Source organism: Oryx dammah, unplaced genomic scaffold, assembly GCF_014754425.2.
Source record: "Oryx dammah isolate SB20612 unplaced genomic scaffold, SCBI_Odam_1.1 HiC_scaffold_5, whole genome shotgun sequence".
NCBI classification, from domain to species: Eukaryota; Metazoa; Chordata; class Mammalia; order Artiodactyla; family Bovidae; genus Oryx; species Oryx dammah.
Genome location: NW_024070189.1, coordinates 61,069 through 83,815, shown reverse-complemented (window position 1 = coordinate 83,815; position 22,747 = coordinate 61,069). Strand labels below are relative to the sequence as shown.

The 22,747-nt window shown below is 40.2% G+C and overlaps 2 protein-coding genes across 2 annotated transcripts in view; one reads left to right on the top strand and one right to left on the bottom strand.

The window, feature by feature from the left end:
• The window catches only part of CAMK4 (calcium/calmodulin dependent protein kinase IV), a 279,671-nt gene extending 273,902 nt beyond the window's left edge, over positions 1-5,769 (top strand). The window contains exon 11 of the mRNA XM_040239688.1: positions 142-5,769. Coding sequence (XP_040095622.1) covers positions 142-555 — 414 coding nt within the window. The 3' untranslated portion in view covers positions 556-5,769. The remainder of the gene's footprint in view (positions 1-141) is intronic.
• A 5,613-nt stretch (positions 5,770-11,382) lies between these two features.
• Positions 11,383-22,747, bottom strand: part of STARD4 (StAR related lipid transfer domain containing 4) — a 15,068-nt gene continuing 3,703 nt past the window's right edge. The window contains exons 3-5 of the mRNA XM_040239689.1: positions 20,453-20,579; positions 19,584-19,698; positions 11,383-18,723 (exon numbers count right to left, since the gene is read on the bottom strand). Of these exons, the coding sequence (XP_040095623.1) occupies positions 18,494-18,723; positions 19,584-19,698; positions 20,453-20,579 (472 nt within the window). The 3' untranslated portion in view covers positions 11,383-18,493. The remainder of the gene's footprint in view (positions 18,724-19,583; positions 19,699-20,452; positions 20,580-22,747) is intronic.

The following is a 22,747-nucleotide window of genomic DNA, read 5'->3' as shown; positions in this document are numbered from 1 at the left end:
CTCCCTAAATGCAAAATTGAGATCGAGCTTTGATTTGGGATTTTCAGTGGAAGTAGCCCCTGACCTTTCCGTCTAAGGCCTGGTGGCCTCCTCCGGGCAGGGATTTTCGTGCAGTAACCCCTGACCTCTCTGTCTCCCCAGGCGGCGGTCAAAGCCGTGGTGGCCTCCTCCAGGCTCGGCAGCGCCAGCAGCAGCCACAGCGGCGTCCAGGAGGGCCGGGCCAGCCGGGAGCCGTCTCCACCTCAGGCTGGCGACGGGGGCGTCTCGGGGGGTGAGGGGGGCCCGGGGGCAGCCAAGGGGGCCGCCGGAGTGGAGCTGCCAGAGGTGCAGGTGGGGGAGGAGGAAGGCAGTGCTGATGGAGACGCCGCAGCCCCCAGGGTGGAGCCCCGGGCATCAGAGGAGGAGATGGAGGAGGCCGGCCCGGAGACGGAGGGGCGCCCGGCGTGGGAGACGCAGGGGCCCACTGGAGCCGCGGCAGCGCCGGAAGGACGGGAGGAGGACCCTGCCCTGGAGGTCGGAGCTCAGCAGGGTGACGCGGTCCCCCCGGAGGACTAGTGGCTTTCTTCCCGTGTGGGAGCCAAACCCTGGCGCTTTGTGCGTTTTGTCCTTCAGCAAGGAAGGTGGAAGCATGGTGTGCACCATAGCGTGATTCTGTTTCTGAGGTGCAAAAATACATATGTATCAGTTGGTCATCCTAACTTCAATGCATGTGACTGCTTTATGAAAAACTAGTGTCTCTTATGGTATGTAATGGATATCAGATACCGATGAATTAGATTTAAAATTGCAAGTAAACTCAACATATAAAAACACATGTTTTCAGGGACCAGTAGTGCACATTTGAGGTAAATAGTAACAGATTGGTTTTGCTTTGTAAACCTAGCCATCCTCCACCCTTTGGATTTCTTCAGAAGGTAATTCCTTTGGACTGTTGCTCAGCTAATACTAGGTAGAGCTATAAGGTATAGTCCCATGACATTTACAATATCTTCAGTAATATGCTAAAACTGTTTACAAGAAGATGGTTAGGTTATAGTTGTACGTGCAAAAAAATTGCATATATACCACTTATAATGGTAAGAAACTGAAGCATATTTTAAGGGCTATGAAACCATATGCCCCTAAACCTTGTGTGGAGAATGCTTTTTTATCTTGTCTTTATTTATATATACCATATTACTAATAACCTGAAATGTTCTATCACAAAATTCTGCCATTTTATAGTGCTGGAAAAAAGTGTTTTACAAACTCATGCTAAGGAATTTATCCTCACCTCCACCTGCTCTCTAAGAAGAAGCCCTTATGATGGACAGCAGTTAGGAGTGGGAAAAAGAGACTTAGTGAAAAAAAGAAAAGACTGGGACTTAGGCTAATGAGGACTGACTCTTTGCCATTTCAAATAAAATTGAATTTATTCATGAGCTTGTACACTTTTAAAGATAGGAACATTTTTATGGATAAATTCTATACTGACCAAGGTTCTAAATTTATAAAAAATCTATACCAATGGCTAGTGCTGGAATGTCTGAATAGAGTGAGAGTAATATCCCGTTGTAAGATTATTCATTACTGAATCCACTGTGGTAAGGAAGGGGCTTCCCCAGTGGCCCAGCAGTAAAGAATCAGCCTGCAATGCAGGAGATGCGGGTTCAGTCCCTGGGTCAGGAAGATCCCCTGGAGAAGGAAATGGCACCCACTCCAGAACTCTTGCCTGGAGAATCCCATGGACAGAGGAGCCTGCTGGGCTACCGTCCATGGGGTCGCAAAGAGTCAGACACGACTGAGCATGCACACACATAGTAAGGAAACATTTTTGTTTATAAAAGTTCTTTTTTCCTTCAATTGATGACTCTCTAGATATACTGCTTATGGGCTAAAGATATTTCTAGGAAGCTAGTATACTTTTTTCTCATGCTTGGATGGAAGCACTCATAATTCACAATGTAGTTTTGAAAGTTTCCATGTTGAGAAATTTAGGACAATGCAACTTTTCATTTACTTTAATAAACAGAAACAAAGGAAAAAAAAAACCCACTGATTTCAAATCAGACTCTTGAGAAGCTCTAACATTAGACATAATACTTCACCATGGTTTTTTAAAAAATATTTTTCTTTGGTTTTCATATAAATGCTTTTTCCTTATAAAAACTCACAGTTAAATTCCAAACACCTCAGATTTATCTCTAGTTTGAGCTTAAATGGACATTTTTATCAACTTAATTATGTAGCATATTTTAGTAGGTTTCCTTAATTTAAAAAAATTATTTTCAGGCCAAAATTTTGGACAACAAAAATGACTATCAGATAAAAATCCTCGTCAAAAAGAGAGATCTTAAATTCTTTTGGCGCTTCTTCAGAACTATTAAGTTAGAAAATTAAATGAAACCTCTGGTTTCTGGGGACTGTCAGACCTTGTAGATGTTCTGCTTTCAAGCGCAGGTCTTACTTCACTACTGTTCTCATGAGGTGAATAAAGTAGGACTTTTGTCTCCCATAATATCAGGGCCTGACGGGTGAGAAGGCCCGTAAGGCACAGCGTCTGAGCTTCCGAGAAAGAGTGTTCATGTTTGTTTGCTTTATGTTAACTAGTAGAGACTGTTTCTCTTCTTTACTGTCTCTTTCCTTCTTTATTCTCTCAATTTCCATTTTAGGTATTATAAGAGGCTCACTAGTTTTAACCTTTTAAGAATGCCTTATTTCCTAAGCATTAAGATTTCCATTTTAAAAGACCAATTTCCTTGTGTCCTTTCCCGAGGAGACTTCCTGTGAGGTCTGTGTGCATGGTGAGGTGATAGATGGGAAGTGTCCCATATATTTGGAAAAGGGGAGAAGAAAGGGAGAGGAATCTTAATGGAATGGGGCACAGAGTCAGATGGAGACACGCTGTCCTCCCAGCCCTCGTCCCTGACCCCCAGCCCACGCCCCTCACCCCCCAGCCCTGGTCCCTGACCCCCCAGCCCTCGTATCACCCCAGCCCACGTCCCTGACCCCCCAGCCCTGTATCACCACAGCCCTCAGGGCTGCCTGCATGGGTTGGACGTGGGGAGCGTGTCGTGAGAAGAGCGCTGCAGATGCGGGAGGCCAGTGTGCTTTTAAGAATCTACCCACTTACACCAGTGCACACGCCCACTCCCTGGTGAGTGAGGGTGTGAGTGTAATTTCGTCTTTTTAACCTGCAGATTGCATTCTCTCAAAGTCAGAGGGAGTTTTAGATTTTGATTTGAATGTTAAAAATTAAGACCTGATAATGAGATAGCCATTTCAGTGGAAAAGAAGCTTTTACAAAAATCGGTCATTTCATCCAAATGATTCAACCTGAGATTTCAGAGATGCTACTTAAGTTAGCCTAGTTAACATTTTTGAAAGAACAATACACATTTATATTACCTGTTAAAATGGAATATATTATCTCTCTCAAAGAGTACTTAGCTAAATAATAGTAGACTAATGCAGATAGAACCTTAATTTGATGAACTATTTTGTAATGTTTCCTTTATTGCACAACATAGTCACAAAGCAAAATAATCAAGGGAATTTCAGCAAACAATAAACTACATTTTGCATTTTAGAACTGACAGTTACTATATCGCATTATTGATTTTTGTTCTCAAATAAGTTCAGATACATAGCATAAACCAGACTATTTTGCCACAGAGAAGAACAATCTTGAATTATATCCCCAATTTAAAAAGTCTAATTGGAATCCCAGTGTTTATTCCTCAAACCATAAGAGCACATTTGTCCCATGAATACATAAATAAGGTAGAAATTGGAATAATACTGTTATAGACGTTATTGTCTAGAAAAAGTCCCGCCTAATATAAGTGATACAAACCATATATGTAATTTTAACTTTTCTCTTAGACACATTTAAAAAAAAAAAAAAATCTGATAAAATTAACTATATTTTTAATATATCCAAACTATTATTATATTCTAATATATAATCAATATGAAAAACTAACACAATATTTAAAATTTTTTATTTTTGTATTGAGTTTTGAAAAGCGAGATTGAATTAGCATTTTTGGTACGTCCAGTGACCAGCAGCCCCCTGTGAGCAGTGGCTGCTCGTCCGGAAGAGCACCGGTCCAGAGCACCGTGAAAGCAAAGTGACACACGAATGTCTGCGCTTGGATCTGAGCTGCCTCAGTTTTCCACACTGATCAGCTGGTAGGAGGCCAAAAAGAAAATGTTTCAGAAATGTCGCAGACGTAAGTGGGTGAGGGCTCTGCTGGCCACGTCTTTTCATCAGGTGCTTCAGGGGAGGCGTGTCTCCCAGCATGCCTTGAGAGAACAGTCCTTTCCTGCCCAGCAGTAAGTTGACCGTTGGCCACAGTTCCTCTCATCCCTCTTTGGGCCCCGGAATCTCGACTACAGGCCGGAGTCTCGTACAGCCATAAATCCAGTCATGCTCTCACAAACCAAAATCTACGGTGGGCGAACAGGTTTCCTCATTCAAGAAGGGCTGCACATAGAACCTCAGTAGGATTTTGTAGGCTTCTGAAACATGCAAATTTACATGATAAGGACTGATGAAGATGATATCATCCCAGCTATCCCTAAAATGAGACTATGACCATTGGCTGACATTTTTTAGATTTCTTTAGAAGGATTTAAACAACACTGCCATTACACATGGATTCAAATGACTTGGAATTTTCTTAAAAATTGCTATGTCACAATAATCCTCAAGCTTCTCTAGCCACTTTTAGTGGCAGACGTTAAAAGAAAGAAACAGTTTGTCTTTTACTGTGACCTCAATTACATAGCATTTTAAACATATTTTGTGATTTAGAATGTTCGCCAATCCCTATTTTTCTGGTCTCACATGCAGGGTAACTGCCTGTGGATGGCCCACAGACTGAAGACGTAGAGAAAGTCATTTTGGTTCCGTTTCATAACTCAGTCATTTCACAGAAGCATCTGGTTGCATTTCAAATTGGAAAATAAAAGAAGTAACTGTCAAAAAGGCAAAAGTTAAAATCAGTAAAGCATTCTGTTTTAGAATTGTCTTTGCAAAGCAAATACAAAAAGTCAAAAGTGAATAAGAATTAGGTTTTTCCTGATGAGGCTGACTCCACATAAATTGACATAATATACTAAGCAGAGTCCATTACATAATTACAGTGCCATTATGTAATTTACGTGTCATTGCAGAGTATTCAGTCTGGTTACCAAGGTCTACTTTAGCTGGTGCAAAATTTCCAGACGTTTACGTATCTAATAGGGTTTGTAATATCCTTTGAATTACTTCCTGTTTGGTCACATTCAAATTTCCTCAGTGTTAATCAGTGATATGTTTCTGATCAAGGTCATTGCTAACATTTTGAGCATTCATTGGTTAAAAACTGCTTACTGGTTAGACTTTTATGTGTATCTTCAGTGTTTTTTAAAACATTTATGCACATATAATCTCAATATTGGTATTGTAATACTCATAACCACATGATAAGCAGAAACATAGCCAATAATTTTCTACAACTTTTTTTGTTTAAAGTTTTTCTCTTCCCCTGGAACAACAAGGTGAGTTTCTGGCTTCTTGACAAATAGAAAAAGAACCTAAAATATCACTGGAGAGATATCAGCTATCCACCCATGTTAACCTAGTTCAGCATTTCTTCTTTCTGTATCCTGATCTATTAAAGGCCATTTTTTGTCATTATTACTTTCAAATATCATCTGAGATCAGATAATATAGTCTCAGCTTTTAAAGCCCAACCATTTATATACTTATCTTGGAGAGCAATAACAAACTAAACTAGTTTATGTCTGCTTGTTCAAAATTCTAATTTTCACACACTCTGTGGTGTTCTCTAGAAGATTTGATTGCATGATTTTAACCTCAAGATTCAGTCTTTTCCTTATCACCTGGCCCAGAGGTCCACCTAGGACAAGACAGAAGTGTTGCCACGAGAAAAGACTGAGTCCTTGGCAGGAATAAGCATTGCTCCAGCGAGGACTCCAGGCATCTGACTTGGTTGAGCTCAAATGAACCAGATGGGAGAAAGCCTCTTCCAGTTATACTGCTTGAATTGGTACAGTGCCATAGTCTGTAACAGACAGCAGCATCTCACCAATCATTTGCTCTTCTCAAGACTTGGTTTGCTGCCACTTGTCCCAGATCAATGTTTTGTTCCATCCCTATGGCCGTCAAGCTTTTCAACTTTACCTCTAAAATCCTAGAAAGTATCCCAGACTGGCTGAAGGAATGTGGAGCCCTTGGTGGCCAGAATTTAGTTTGAAATGCCAAATAGGCAAAAATCATGCTGGTCTTCTTAAATAATTGTTTTCAGCACATTTTGAAAAATGACCTGGAATACCCATGGACATGCAATATTTATCTCTGTGTTATCTTTACTGTGATTCACTTTGTTAAAAATGACATGCATAATCTTCATCGGATTATATAATAATATTTATTTTCCATTTAAAAATTATTTTAGGTTACACAAATACAATAGACTTCATATTTGAAGTAAGCACTCTGACAATCAGTTGCAGATGATGAAAATTTACAGGTATGGTAGTTAATCTGGTTTGTAAGAAGGACTTTAATGTGACTACTGTCACCTCATAACGGCCTCTTTTTAACTTATTTTATAGCCTATCATGCAGCTAATATATAGTAGAATGCAAATAGCATATTCATGAGTTATGATTTTGTTTACATTTTTTGGTAAGATTGTTACTTACTTTCAAAATTCCCAAAATGTTTATATTCATGCACCCTTTTGAGCAAACTCCGGGAGATGGTGAAGGACAGGGAAACCTGGCATGCTTCAGTCTATGGGGCAGCAAAGGGTTGGACACGACTGAGCGACTGAACAGCAACAACCCCTAATTTCAGAAATATATTCCAGGCCCCCCAGCAAGCTGAAAGAATCTCCAACACGTCCGTTTACTAACTAGTCAGGTCCAAACAACGTAGCAGTTGTGCATTCCATGTCTGACGGACGTTGCTCTGCTCTCCTGGACATTTAAAAATGTCCTGTGCGTTCCCTGGGGGCTCAGACAATAGGACCCTGCCTGCGATGCAGGAGACCCGGGCTCAGTCCTTGGGTCAGGAAGGTCCCCTGGAGGAGGGCATGGCAACTCACTGCTGCCTGGAGAATCCCCTGGACAGAGGAGCCTGGTGGAGGGGTCCATGGGGTCTCAGAGTTGGAGCCGACTGAGTGATTAACACCAACTGACACTGAGTTTACTGAGTGAGACCAGCAGACAGGTGACGGGTGTGTAACTCCTTATGTTCAATGAAAAATGGGTTGGGTGTCCACACAAAGAGGATTCTTAGGAGAAAAGTTAGAGGCCAGTACTCTTTTTTTTTTTGAATGCCATCATTCTGTTATCGGTGGTCTTTGTGATATACACAGAAAACTTAGATGTGCATAAAAAAAATAATTTCCACATAATTACACAAGGAAATAGCCTTAAAATCTCCAAAGATCAGCTTTCCAAGAGTCAGGCAAACTATGGGTCATGGACCAAATACACCAGAGGTGTATTTATTTATAAATAAAGTTTTACTAGAACACAACCATGCTCACCTATAATCTGGCTGTAGCTGCTTTCACACTACTAGGGCACACTGGAGTGGTTCCAGCAGAGACTGTATGGAAAGCCTGAAAGGGTATCCGGCCCTTTACAGAAAACATTGATGACCCTGGTTTTCCATGGCACCCTCCCTTTTTGGTAGCAGCTAAGAACACGGATTCCCGTACTCCAGAATTCTTCTCCTCCTTAGCATAGGGTTCTTCGTCTCATTCGCTTCTTAGGAAGTTAGGACAGGTTTGTTTCTGTGGAGAACAATAATTCTTTGAATAATTATTCACAGCAGTAATTTTGCTGGAAGTATGGCTTAGTAAACTTTCCCTACAGAACTAAGATTCAAAAGGGCATCATTCCTGAAAAAAGGGTAGAGTATGAATTGACTTGGTTATAATTCAGTATTGACTCACTCATCTATAGCTCAGGAAGCAGGCAAACAGCTAACTTTTTAGTTTACAATCCCTGTGTTTTTCTGAATGTCATATATTTCATTCCTTTGAAAAGAGAAAGCTTTGAGCAAATGCTTTCCCTTCCTTTTCTTAGTTATTTAGAAATCCAAGAGGACCCCTTTTCTTAATCTATTTCTTTCACAGAGAAACTGTTCATTTCACCTGCATCAGGGGAAGCAGGGGGCCCAGATACTGAGGATGTAGGTACATGTGACCTTTGTGTTTGAATATCTCTAGCCGAAAGGTTACAGATGAGATATTGAGTAGAAGACCTATTATCAACTTCTTATTATGAATACCTAAAATTATATCATGACTCTAATTAAATAATGATTTGTTTAAACTGTTGCAGCAATCAATACACTGTAGCCATTGGGATACACTGTAGAACTCAGGAAAAAAAGAGACGAGGCTGCTGTGAGCGGGAGGGAGCCTTGCCTGGAGTGGATGAGGGGAAGGTAACGAGAGACCGGACTCCACACTCCCACCACCCGCTCTCCTCCACTGCCCAGAGTTTGAAGGTAGTTAGTGAATTAAGCTTATCATTTTTAAATCTCTCAATATCTGGGACACCAGCCTCCCTTAGAAATGAACAAACCAAAGCCAATAGGTAATTTTCCTCCCAGAATAACGTTAAACTGTGTTTTGGGAGTATTAGGCCTCTATCGCAAACACGCTTTAATGAAATGATTTAGTGATTCTGAAGCTTTCTAGGAGCAGACTATGCCTGGAACCCGTTTCCTCAATAAACTTTCACTGAAAAGCAATTACATACCATGAAAGAGTCAGAGTTGAATTAAACCCATGCTCCCCTCTAGGAGTGAGCTTTGCAGTTGAAAACACAACTATATCTATAGCCTGTGCTCCATCGAGGCAGGCAGTGAAAGCTCCCTTTGCTTAGAATGGCCAAGGAAAGCGTCCTGGGAACATCAGCTAAGCATGATGGGTGAGGGGAAGCTTATGGGCAGGGAGGAGGGGGAATACTGGGCTGAGAAATGCTCCGAGTGGGGGAATGTGAGCAGTGCTGCGCGTGCAGGGCTGGGTCTGCAGGCAGGTGTCACTCAGTCCGCGCAAGTCTCGATCGTGGGCAACGCTGAACCAGACAGGCTTCCTCTCCCCTTTCTCACTCCGGGTGGGCACCTGTGCAGCGCCCCTCAGCATCTGGCCCTCTGTGATCCACAAACCTGGCTGACTTGGTGCACCCCAAGCAGAAGAAAAATCACCCAACACATACATTTTTGCAAGCCACCAGTTGAAACAAAGCCTCACTCACTAAAAGCACAAACTGCATTGACGAGGTCTCCACTGACCAAGCAGCGTAAAGGATAATAGTGGTTGCTGCTGCTAAGTCACTTCAGTCGTGTCCAACTTTGTGCAACCCCATAGACGGCAGCCCACCGGGCTCCCCCGTCCCTGGGATTCTCCGGGCAAGAACATTGGAGTGGGTTGCTATTTCCTTCGCCAGCGTATGAAAGTGAAAAGTGAAAGTGAAGTCGCTCAGTCGTGTCGGACTCTGTGCAACCCCATAGAAGGCACCAGGCTCCTCCGTCCATGGGATTTTCTAGGCAAGAGTATTGGAGTGGGGTGCCATTGCCTTCTCCAATGATAGTGGTTACTTGAGTAAATTTGGCAGAACTCCAGTATCTGAATAACTCCCCGTGACGCTACAACATCACCTAACCACTTTGCTGAAGCTCTGCCAACAGAGGCCTACATCAAAGTTACTGCTTTTGTAGCTATTTTAACCTGTAAATTATCTGACCTAAAAACAAAAAAATCTGACCTGAAAGGGCAAGTCCTGTGAGATCTGAGATAGAATTATACCTGGAAGTCGAGACTTCAAAAGGTAACCTGTGCTAAGCCTCAGACAACAGTTTAAACCCTTCAGAGCTGCTTTCCCCAAACACCAAGCTGGTCCTGTGAAGTCCTTTCTTCTCCCTCTCTCTGTTTCACCCCTTAATACACTCTTCTGTAATTTCCTTTTTACTCATTGCAGGCAGTATTTTACATCCATCTTCAGGAAACTTTTTTTAAAAATAGTTACCAGTATATATACTTTTAGGCATCTCACCACTTTGCTTCTTTCGGATAACGTCTGTGATTGGTAGATATGCCTTATTGTTTCTCAGGGCAAATGAAAGGAAGGAAGCGTCATCTGAGTGATGGAAGGGAGGCCAAGACAGAGACCCTGTGGGGACCCAGCGCAAGTGAGCAGACACTTGAGAAAGGAATGCGTCTTCCGAGGGTTTTCAGACTTAGGGGGCATTACCTACACGCCTTCTCTAGGTTTTTGTAGAGGGCGGATCTGTATCGCGTTGCTGTTGAAAGTATTCTGGACTAAGGATCTAAGCAGCTCACAGCAGTGTGGAGGCTTAGGTCAAAGGATGGAATACCACTGCAGACAGGACCCTACGTCTGCAGGAGCTTAGACGGCAAGCCATTAGCCAAAACAGGCCCTTTGAAGGACAAAGAACAAGCGTCAACATTTGGGTTTTCACGGCCGAGACTACAGCTGCCTTCCCAATTTCTGATTGAAAGTGCCGGAAGGTGAGCTGCCAACATTTCATTTTTAAAACCTGTCAAAACGGTGCTATCGATCCTTAATACAAAGATCCATTACAGTATTTTTTAGGTAAATGTGTAAGTTTGCCCTGGCCATAAGTGTAAATATAAAGAATGTCTGTAGAGAATTCATCGGAGTCCCGCGCGTTTGCTTTTGACCCAGCTGCCGTCTTCAGTGGCCGAGACGGCGGGGCGTCCGGCCCGGCAGACACCGGAGCCCAGGCTCGGCGCCTCCCGGACTCAGGCTGGAGGACACAGCGCCGCGGTTCAAACGCTCGTTTCCTGGTGTTTCCCGGGAGCGTAACGGATGTTGGGAGACTGTGGCAATGAGCTTAGCGAGGCCCGCGTTGCTTCGTGTGAGTTCTCTCGGGTGTGTCAGAGCATGCCAAAAGCAGCATGTACCTACCGCTGGGAAGCGTGTCAAGCAGTTTGCATGTACAGTGTGATAATAAATCATCGAAGAGCCCACCAACACTGTATCCTGTGGTTTGAAATGTTAGCAGAATTCAAGAGTGGCACAGTGGACATTTCCTTACATCTGAAATGTGGAGTTGCATTCCATGAGTGTTTTTCCATTTTGTCAGATAAAATTATACCCTGGGTTTCACAGCATTCTTAATATTATATAGTGATGTCATAAAATCATAAAGTTAAAAGAGGATCTTTGTACTCATTTAACCCAACGGGCTCATTTTACTAAAAAGAAGTAACAGCCAGAGAGGTAATGACTTATCCACCATCAGTTAGTGGCTGAGATCTGGGCTGCTCATCCAACCAGTGCTCTCACAACTGAGAAGTCAGTTCACCGAAGTCAAGGCAGAAATTCATATAAAAATTGATTTCCATCATAAAAAACGGAAAATACAGAAAAGTACAAAATTACCACAAGAATTCTTTCAAAGACAAGCATTGTCTTTTTTTATCTACATTAGTCCTTACAGCCTTTATCATGTTGCAACTGTTTTGTATCAACCTATATCACTATAGCGCAGGCTTCCCAGGTGGCTTAGTGGTAAACAATCTGCCTGCCAAGTAGGAGCCCTGGGTTCCATCCCTGGCTTGGGAAGATCCCCTGGAGAAGGGAAAGGCTACCCACTCCAGTATTTTTGCTGGGAAATCCCATGGACAGAGGAGCCTGGTGGGCTATGGGATCGCAAAAGGGTTAGACACAACTTAGTGGCAGAACAACTATTACTATAGAAAGCATTTTTTGCATAATCTTTGCAGACATTTATGATAGTTGCATAATAATCCAGTCTCAATTTTTTCTCAGTAACACTACAGAAAGCTTTTCTGAGTTTGGGGAAATCTATCCTAAGGAAAAAATCCTAATGTCGAATTGTCAGGCCAAATGAGACACAGTGGTCTCTTCATGATGATTCTTTCAAACGTACAGTACCTGAGAATGAAAGGGAAAATCCTTTATTTTCACTCTTAAGACACTGATTATTAGCAACAAGAGTTGTAAAAAGATCTGAAAGTTTTTCTTGAGTTTGGCCATCCAATCAGTTAGCAAACATTTGTGTAAAATATCTGAGGGGAAGGCGTAATATTTCAGTGAGGTTCCCTCTCAGAATTGTAGCTTGCTACCAACTACTACTAGGTCCAAAATCCTCACCTAAACAATGACTTCTTAATTAAGGGAAATGCTAGAGAAAAAAACTGCAAGTCCATTTTTACAATATGAAACATCTTTTTATTTCAACCTGTTTTTCACAATCTCTGGACTACTTCCTTTAATAAAAAATCAGCTGCTTGTACTTAAGGTATGTCACTAAAGCAAAACCTAAGTAGGAAGGTAAAGCTCCTGGTAAAGAAAATACCATCCAAATAACGAGTAAAAGCCCATGTGGTCTTCAGTATTTTCTTTTGGCAGAATACTACACCCCACTAATTGCCTGTACAGCTGGTAACGCTAGTGACATGGACCACCCTCCGTCTCCAAGGACAGGTCTGCAGTTCACGTTTTCCAGCAATTCTCTGTCTCCTGGTACAGAAGTCGTCATCCATAGTGGACCCTTTGCTCCAAGAAGTGGAAACGATGTAATATAAACAAAGGTCATTCACATTGGATGCCATGTGACATAAACCATTAATAACAACCTACTGAGGAAGCCCCATCACCTCATTAACTGAGTTAAGGATGCTGCGTGGCATCTGCCATATGGAAGGTATCCAGTGGATGTTTCATGACAGAGTGAATGCCTACTTGGAAATTTTCATTGCTACTTTGTGTGTCTATCACTTTCCCATTGACGTTCAAAGGAACTTGATACAACTTGCAGAGGTGGCCCATGGAGATGCTATGATTGGCCAGAGTCATTCCCAACACTCCCTCCAAGAGGCTGAAAATCCTCGCCTTCCCAGCCAGGGGTAGTCAGGTGACCCGACCACTACAAAGGCAAGCTACTGGAGGCTCTGGAAAAGCATTTGCTTTCCTGAGAAGAGCCGGCACCTAGTGCCCTGCCTTCCCCGTCCTTCCTTTCCTGACGCACACGTACTGTCCAGGGCTAGTTGGTCACTTTATCATATCTGAGGGAAAGATGCAAACTGCAGAAACACACCCTGACATCCTTGAGCTGATGGTAAACACTAATAATTACCCATATCCAAACTTTATTAAATGCAGAAAACAACTCCCTGGCTGGTTTTTTTTTTGCCATGCCTTGTGTCTTACTGGATCTTGGGTCTCCCTGATGGCTTAGTTGGTAAAAAATCCACCTGCGGTGCAGGAGACAATTTGATTCCTGGGTCAGGAAGATCTGCTGGAGAAGGGATAGGCTACCCACTCCAGTATTCTTGGGTTTCCCTTGTGGCTCAGCTGGTAAAGAATCCACCTGCAATATGGGAGACCTGGGTTCAGTCCCTGGGTTGGGAAGATTCCCTGGAGAAGGGATAGGCTACCCATTCCAGTATTCTGGCCTGGAGAATTCCATGGACTGTACAGTTCATGGGGTCGCAGAGTCGACACAACTGAGTGACTTTCAGTTCCTCAACCATGGATTAAACCTGCACCGTCAGAAAGGACAGTATAGTCTAACCACTGCTAGACTGCCAGGGAATTCCTGACTCTTTGTTTAAACCACTTAATAGTCATATTTTCTACTGCATATTTCTCACAGCATTTGTAACTACTTTCTTACAATATAGATCAATAGTTCCTTTGTAGTCAGTTCCAGCTTTTCTCAACTCCAAATGAAATCATCACAACTGCTAACCAGTTAATACAATTATTTAAAAATGCGTACAATAGCCTTACCTATGTCACCGTAGTAACAGCAGCATGTATCATCGTCCTCGCGACAGAAGAGCAGGTCAAACCCAGCGGCTGCACCTTACAGGACAGCGGCAGGCTAGCACGTGCATTGCTGACCTTACTTTTCCTGCCGGAAACTTTCTTTTGTGAGAATTCAAGAAGCTAAATTACATACTTTAAATTCAAATAAGGTTAAAGGAACTAAGTATCAACAATCAATATAAGAGTGTGCAGAAATTTTATTGATATATTTCATAGAAATTTAATAAATTACATTTAATTATATTAATATATGCTCTTATTAGTTTCACAAATGTTCCAGTTTTACATATTGGCTCATAAAAGAAATACAAACTTCTTAAAAATAAAATCTATATATGCCAGATAGCTTTTATTGAATTCCAAGGAATGGATTTTTATTTAACCATACATGTAAAATCTTTGGAAACAACAATGTATTATCTCAATTTCCTGTGCTCTGGGATTAATCTAATGTTTCTTCTAAGCTCAGATCCTACCATCCCCTCCTTCTGAAAGCTGAGGAAGAAAAGTATGGGAGACAGACTGGACAAGTAATTATACAACACAGGGTCTAAGTCAAATCTCCTAGCTTCCCTGGGTTCTGTTAATTTATGCATAGGGTTGTGATATCCGCAGTATAAACTGGATTTTAACAACTTATTCAAATGATGCTAGTGTGTTCTTAAAAGTAAACAGGTAAAGCTTTTATCTACATCAAAGAGAATTACTCACAGGTAAAAGCTCAACAGACATTAGGGTTTTGCATTGTGCAATGTTTCCTATCTTCTCCAGAGGCAACCTCAATTACAGAGTTTTTAGCTTGAGATGTTAATTTAATTCAACCTGAGTGTTGCTAAAATGTCCTTCAGTTAGGAAGGAAAAAGAAAGGAGGAGAGAAAAGAAAGGCATTTTTAAATTGGGAAATATTTTTACATATAGAAATCTATAGTTTCAAATACATCCAACCTCAGTGAACAACAAAATGAAGAGAATTTTGAAATGAACAATCTGTCTTTAATAGCTAGCAGTTTATATTACACATAACTGCAGAACACTAAATTCTCATAATTATTATTGCTGAGTATTCTGCTAAACTTCAAGGATTAATCAAAGATTAACATGCAAAAGATAATCAAAGGTTCATGCAAAAAATTATCTTCTTGTATGAAACTAACTTCCTTAAAAAAATAGGTATGTACTGAAAACAGTACTATGCCAAATATCTCCTACATACATGTGTTTCTAATACAAACTAGCTATAAGCTAGAGAAACTAATCATCATATTACTATAAGGCAGATTATATTCTTTCATTTCATCAACAGTCCTTTGAAAAGTTTGTTATCTTTAAAGGGAAATATTTTGGGCTATCATTTTTATTTTATTGACAATTGATATTTATTTCTGCCTGATTTATTTCTAATGTTAAGAAGTTCACACTTCTTAGTGCAAACTAAAAGCAAGCACTGAAGGCTTCAGAGACCAGAAAAGATTTTGTACTTAAGAGAGTGATTCAAGGAAATTCTCTACTACATCATATAGAAAGACAAATTAATATGTAGATTGCACCTCACTCCAGTGCTCTTGCCTGGAAAATCCCATGGACAGAGGAGCCTGGTGGGCTACAGTCCATGGGGTCGCACAGAGTCGGACACGACTGAAGCGACTCAGCAGTAGCAGTAATACAGAACTGTGTATTATTAAGTTATTAAAATTAACTTGAAAAGTGGCTAGCCCAAATTAGTAAAATATACACCAGAAATCAAAAAATTAGTACAAAAGAATGTAAGCTATCTTAAAAGATTTTTATGATTACATGTTGAAATGATAATATTTTGGATACGCTGAGTGAAATGAACTATACTATTAAAATTAACTTCCACTGATTCTTTTAATTTTTTAATGTGGCCGCTAGAAAAATTTAAATGACATCTACAATTATGGCTCACATTATTTTTCTATTCTACCGCACTGCTACAGAAACAGCAGATTCCATTACACGTGTTATATTAATCCCACCCCACACTGTTAAATTTCATATCATTATGGTATTTGACATAACATATGTAACCTATTATCACAAGGCTCTTGAGCTTAGACTCAAATACACCTCTACTCTTGAGTACAAGACAAACAAAACCTGCTCTTTTTCATCATCATCTATACACTAACAACTGTGCTAAACTTTGTTTATGTATGATTCAACCAACAGGTAAAAGAGATCTTCTGAATGATAGAAATGTTCTAAAACTGGACTGTGGTAATAGCTACACGTCTAGAAGTGCCATCCAGAAGCTGTATGTAAACTGCAGGTAATTCAAAGATGATCCTTCAATCCATCAGATGGCTCAATACTGTGAATAAATTTTTCCATGAGGGTCCTGTTACCTGCAAGGATCCTCATTCAAGAGTAGATTATGGAATCACTAGTTGGAGGTTTAAGTTATAAAAACCAAGAGAACACAGAGTAGCTGAGAGTGGACAGTTTATTTGCCTTTAGCAGTTCCCAGCTTAGGCAATAATAGCCCTTATAGTAATATACATCTTGTTGCAATCTTACCCAATCTGGGCACCCTATAATTGGACACCTGCTGTTATTTTGCCATGCTAGACAGAACACTGGAGTATAAGGAACCTCCTACTCTACACTATTACAACCAAATAAAAGACAATAGGGTAAGTAAAAATTAACATTTAACAATTTCTAAGGGAAGCTGAAAGTTAAACTGCTCAGTTCTCTTTCCTTATTGCAAGAAAAAGTAGCAGAGGAATTCAACAACTCAAAAATTTGGGTAGTCAATCTGGAAAAACATCGGTGATTAATAAATTTCAAGTTAAGAATATAAGATCATTTTTTGCATTGCTTCTATCAGACGTTGAAATGAATTATTTTTAATCTAAAATTTGTGAGATTATTCACTATGGATACAATGGTACTGCCACCTTTTGTTTTGAACATTATCTCCAATAGCAAAAAAATAAAAATAAATCAGCTCTACTTTTTCTATTTTCAAATGGGTCCGAAGAACTATGAGTTATGTTTTATTTAACACTCAGGAAAACACAGGAAAGTAAAATACAAATCACACTCATTCAATTGAACCATATTGTTTTTGTGCTTTTCCTGGTCTAAAGTGAAAGTGTTGTTCAGTCATATCCAATTCTTTGCGACCCTATGGACTGTAGCCCACCAGACTCCCCTGTCCATGGGATTCTCCAGGCAAGAGTACTAGAGTGGGTTGCCATTCCCTTCTCCAGGGGATCTTCCTGACCCAGGGACTGAACCCAGGTCTCCTGCATTTCAGGCAGATTCTTTACTGTCTGAGTCATCAGGGAAGCCCACCTTGAGGTCTATCTAGTAAATATTAATATTATTTCCAGAGCTCACTTTATCCCACATTAACCCAAGAGAAAGAAGAGAAAATGAACCAGTGGGAACAGTAACAATAACACATAAATAACTCACACTGAATATTGAAATGGATTTCAAGATGTGTGCGTATACACAAATATAAATATAAAAATTTGTACAGACACACTGAGTTCCCTCAAATCCTCAACTTATATGTAAACTAGGTAGACAGTGCAAATGCCAAAGAGCATGTGGGATATTAAAATCATTCAGGAATGTTCATTTAATGTAGCCACAGAATCAAGGGACACATTACAGCCATTCTAGCTATGCAATGACTCAACCAGGCACTTGTATAAATCTACGAATGCATTTGTTATAGTTCCAGACTGAAATTACATCACAATTGTGAATGTGTATGATACAGTGAGTAATTTATGATTTGAGTGACACATTTAAAACTCAAACAGGTACAAAACATTCATCAAATCTAACTTTCTAAAAAGATGATTCTCTATTGGTTAGTACTGGATACCACTACCCATTTCACACAACCCAGAACATTGCTCAATCAATGTGGTATCCCAGCACATATCTGGCAGTTTTTTGCACTGTCTTATTCATGCATAAAGGCTTTTAAGACTCCCAAAATAAAAGCACATAAAGATACAAATATATTTTTGAAGTATCTACAAAATACTGTTATCTCGGTATCAAAACTGAATTGCATTGTATTAGGATACCTATTCTTATTTCTGATATTTTCAATATTTAAAGTAGCTTGTGAAGTTCATCTTTAGGAAGTATAGAGAAAAGTAGTATTTCTTTAGTCCAAGATATTGTTAAACTCATAGAGCATACATATAGTAAAACATTAATATATAACTTCCTCCAAAGTTAAAACTTTTACAGAATGTTTATAAAGCTCTAAAACAGGTGATTTTAACCTACCAGCAAGAAGCTTGGCTTTCTCTAATTTCGAAGCAGCCAAAATATTCCTACTGAGGCACGATTCAATTTCTTGGGAGTTTATGTCAAAGACCTGTATCTACTTCTTGGTGAATTTCTGTCATCCTCTCCATTCCTAGACACACTACCATTCCAAACAATGTGCAAATAACTGTTTGGGAAAACTGAGATGCTCACTCTAGCTAGCTATTTACTTTCTGAATAAAATAAACCAAAAACATCTCAAAATTTTCTACAGGCTATGCAGAAGAGAGGGAAGGATGATTTTTTATGAGCCATGCAGCTAAGAGATGGAGTTGAATTGGAGAATATACTACTGCTGTTAAGTTTAAGCAAATTATGCCTTTTGTAAGGCTTTTTGTAAATCACCATAGAAGTTAATTAAAGTGCTTGCCATAGCTGTATCTACTGCAGACTGGGGAATCATTCCACGCAGATCCGTCTGAATATAGCCTGTCAAAAGACTCCGGCTTGGATCGTCTTTAAGAGGAACACAAAACCAACCACAGGGATGGTTATATCCACGAACAAATTCTGATCTCTTTTCACTCCAGTCAAGACTTATCCCTACAAGGCAATTTAAAATAAGATTATTAATAGCAATGACTGACATTAATCTAAAACTCATTAAAAGTATTATCAGATTGCTTATTTAAACATTCTTATCCATGTAGATGAAAATTAAGCCCCAAGAGTGACCGTGGAAGAATGAAAAAGATAATTACCAAGTGGAATTCTGACAGAGCCTGGTAGATGTATAACAGGGAAAGTTCTAATCCCTTCAGAATAAACGGCATGTCATCTTAGTAACTCCCTGGAAAACAGGAACCTTCCCGTCGCAGTGGGCCCCAGGCACCGGGAATCACACCTGCAATGTCACCCTTGCTCCCACAGGCCCCGCCATATCCAACCTGGCTCTGATGCCTGGCAGTAAACAGGTGGATGTGTACCTGAAACTGCCAACTCAAAACACACTGTACATACAAAAACACTAATTTACCTACAGATATATTTTCAAAAGCATGAGCCTTCTAACAGTATTGAAAAGAAAATTACTACACAGATCAAGGAAGGACAAATATTCTAGCACATGCGGAGCATATTTTTTTTTAGAGTATGTGACCAAGAAGCTATTTCTTGAGAGTGACAACACCCCTTTCTTGGAGGCAGTCACATGACCCATATTTGTTAGCTGTGGCATGAAGGGTACTACGTAGTGGGGAACAAAAACTCATCAGAAAGACTGCAAAACCCTTCCTGATATTGTTACTTTCATCCCTAAGGTTTAGCATTTGCAAACCAAGCTTATTGACTATAAAACCACCATGAAGGTTGAAAATATATCTTGTGTAGAAAGAAATACCCAGCCTAGAAAACTCAAAATTTAAAACAAACTGAGAGAAAGTAAGAGGCGTTGAGACATTTACCACAAGATAAAAGCCCTTCTTTATAGCCCACAGTGTAGGAGAAGTCAACAAACTCTCTTGGAGAGATTATATTCCAAAGCTGACCCGCAGTTGTATAACGCATCACACAGCAATTCTGAAAGAGAACAGCAAACAGCTGTTAGTAATACAAGCAACACAGACACAGACTCACATAAGTTAACCTGTGCATTAACACTCACTTAAAATGTGTTATAATGATTACTAACATTTCTTATAGTGATCCTGACAGATTTAGAAATCTATTCTGTATCTCACTGTTATATATGGACATATGCACGATATACAATCAAAGTACAGAGGTAAGTTACCCAGAATCCAAATCTTTCTTTCAAAACAGTCACCTTGTATCCTATATGATAAGTGGAAGCAGGCAGTATAGACTGTAGATGGGTAAGATAAAATCCACAAATACTTTGATTAAAACAAACATGGCAAGAAATGAATAAATAAAACATAAAAAGCCACTTTCATTACATACTTCTTTAATACCAAAGGTGGCATTTTTTTCTTTGATTTTGGCTTAATATTAACGGAAAACCTACATACTATTACCTAGAAAACTGAATATGATGGTGGTATTTTCAGAATTTTAGATTTCAGAACCTCAAAGTTTTACAATCAAAGGCATAATTTTCTTAAGCAGAACGGATAAAGCTACTGCAAAAAACAAACTCAGTTCTAACACTCATCAGAGATCTTTGCCACGACGGCTTAGTCTCAACGCAACGACTACAGTAGTGAATCCAAGTGCGTACACACTTGAGCACTCGCGTGCACAGTCTCACACACACACACACACACACACACACACACACACACAATCCGCAGTGACGCTTCAAAACAAATACCTCTTCAAAGTGCTCCAAAATATCCAGAGAGGTCATTAAGCTGTCCCAATCCAAGCGACAGGGACCTGGGCGTATATGGTCTATTACACTATTGACAACATCGTCTATCACACCTTGGGCTTTGAAGCTGGAGAAAAAATATTAAAGTCAAATGCTACTGGAATGAAAAATTTCAGTATGCTCTCATAGTTCACAGTTCACTTCAAAGAAAGTAAAATTTAGTGAAGATTTTTTGAAAAGAGTAAATCCTTACAACTTGTCTGATAAATTAGGTTCTATCAATTATTTCATCAGAATGTACTCTAAAGATCTAAGAGGAGATCTGAAGGCTATCTTCTGCATTATCATGAACATAGTAAGTACCTTCCTGTTATACTGGAGCCAGGAGCAGTCTGCAGAACACCGTAATGCTCCATTACTTTCTATGCTGTTCTTTTCTCAGATACGCTCTAACATGGTATTAGTATATCCATGTTTTAGCCTGACTTTCAAAAACTTTTTATTAGGAATAGAAAAATAGGTCACCCAGGAATAGAACACCCAGGACTGACTCATGAATAATAGCAGAACTTAACATATTTCAAAGGTGGCAGTAGGAAAAAGATGTACTATTTCATAAATGGTGTATGGATTCAATAGTTATCCTAACAGAGAAAATAAATCTGAATCCTTGCTTCACATCAGTCAAGACAATTCCAGATAGACCAAATACCACTATATAAAAGGTAAAACTTTTAAACTTTGAGAAAATTATGTAAGTTACTATCTTTGTAACCTCAGGATACAGGAAGATTATTTGACTACATAAAACAGAAATAACACAAGATGGTTAAAATTAAAAACTTGCATACCACAAAGGACAAAATAAGTAATTTCTTTAAAAGCTAGTTGCAGACTGGAAGAATATAAGTGTAACACATATATATTTAGATGCTGCTTCTTAATTGCTCAGCTGTGTCCGACTCTTTGTGACCCTACGGACTGTAGCCTGCCAGGCTCCTCTGTCCATGGGATTATCCAGGCAAGAATACTGGAGTAAATTGCCATTTCCTTCTCCAGGGGATATTCCTGACCCAGGGATCAAACGTGGGTCTCCTGCATTGCAGACAGATTCTTTATCGTCTGAACCACTAGGAAAGCCCATAACAGGTGGTGCTAGTGGTAAAGAGCCTGCCACCCAGGGCAAGAGACTTTACAGATGAAGGTTTGACCCCCTAACCCATTCCAGTATTCTTGCCAGGAGAACCCCATGGACTGAGGAGACTGATGGGCTACAGTCCATAAGGTTGCAAAGAGCTGGACCTGACTGAAGTGACTCAGCACAGCACACACTTATTATGGAAGATGCATGACTCAGCTCAGGCCAGTCACCCGGTCACGTCCGACTCTGCGGCCCCATGGACTGCAGCACACCAGGCCTCCCTGTCCATCACCAACTCCCAGAGTTCACTCAGACCCATGTCCATTGAGTCAGTGATGCCATCCAACCATCTCATCCTCTGTCATCCCCTTCTTCTCCCGCCTTCAATCTTTTCCTGGAATCAGGGTCTTTTCCAATAAGTCAGTTCTTCGCATCAGATGGCCAAAGTATCGGAGTTTCAGCTTCAGCATCAATCCTTCCAATGAACGCCCAGGACTGATCTCCTTTAGGATGGACTGGTTGGATCTCCTTGCAGTCCAAGGGACTCTCAAGAGTCTTCTCCAACACCACAGTTCAAAAGCATCAATTCTTCGGTGCTCAGCTTTCTTTATAGTTCAACTCTCACATCTATACATGACTACTGGAAAAACCATAGCCTTGACTAGATGACCTTTGTTGGAACCATTGTTCAAACAACGAGATAAAGACAATCCAAAGAAAAGATGGGCAAAGGACAAGAGTGACCTGAAAGATCAATAAGCCTGGAAAAGATGCCCAATGTCACTCATAGTCAAATAATTACTAGCCAAGATACCATCCTGCCAGAGATTAAGAAATTAATCACAAGTGTTGAATGGAAGAAAGTGACATCTCTCAAAGCGCTATCACCGCTTTACAGAACAGTTTGACAACAGGTACATACCCAAGAAAACGATACACATGTGCAAAAGGAGACGTGTACCAAGAAGCATACTATAGAGAAGAATTGACAACAAACTAAAAACTTATCAGTAGGCAAATTTGCAAACACAGATAAACACACTGTGGTACATGAATATAGAAATGAAAGTACAGACCAACATGTAACAACATGGCTAAACTGACACATAACATCGAACAGAAAAAATTAAAACGTATTAACACACACACACACA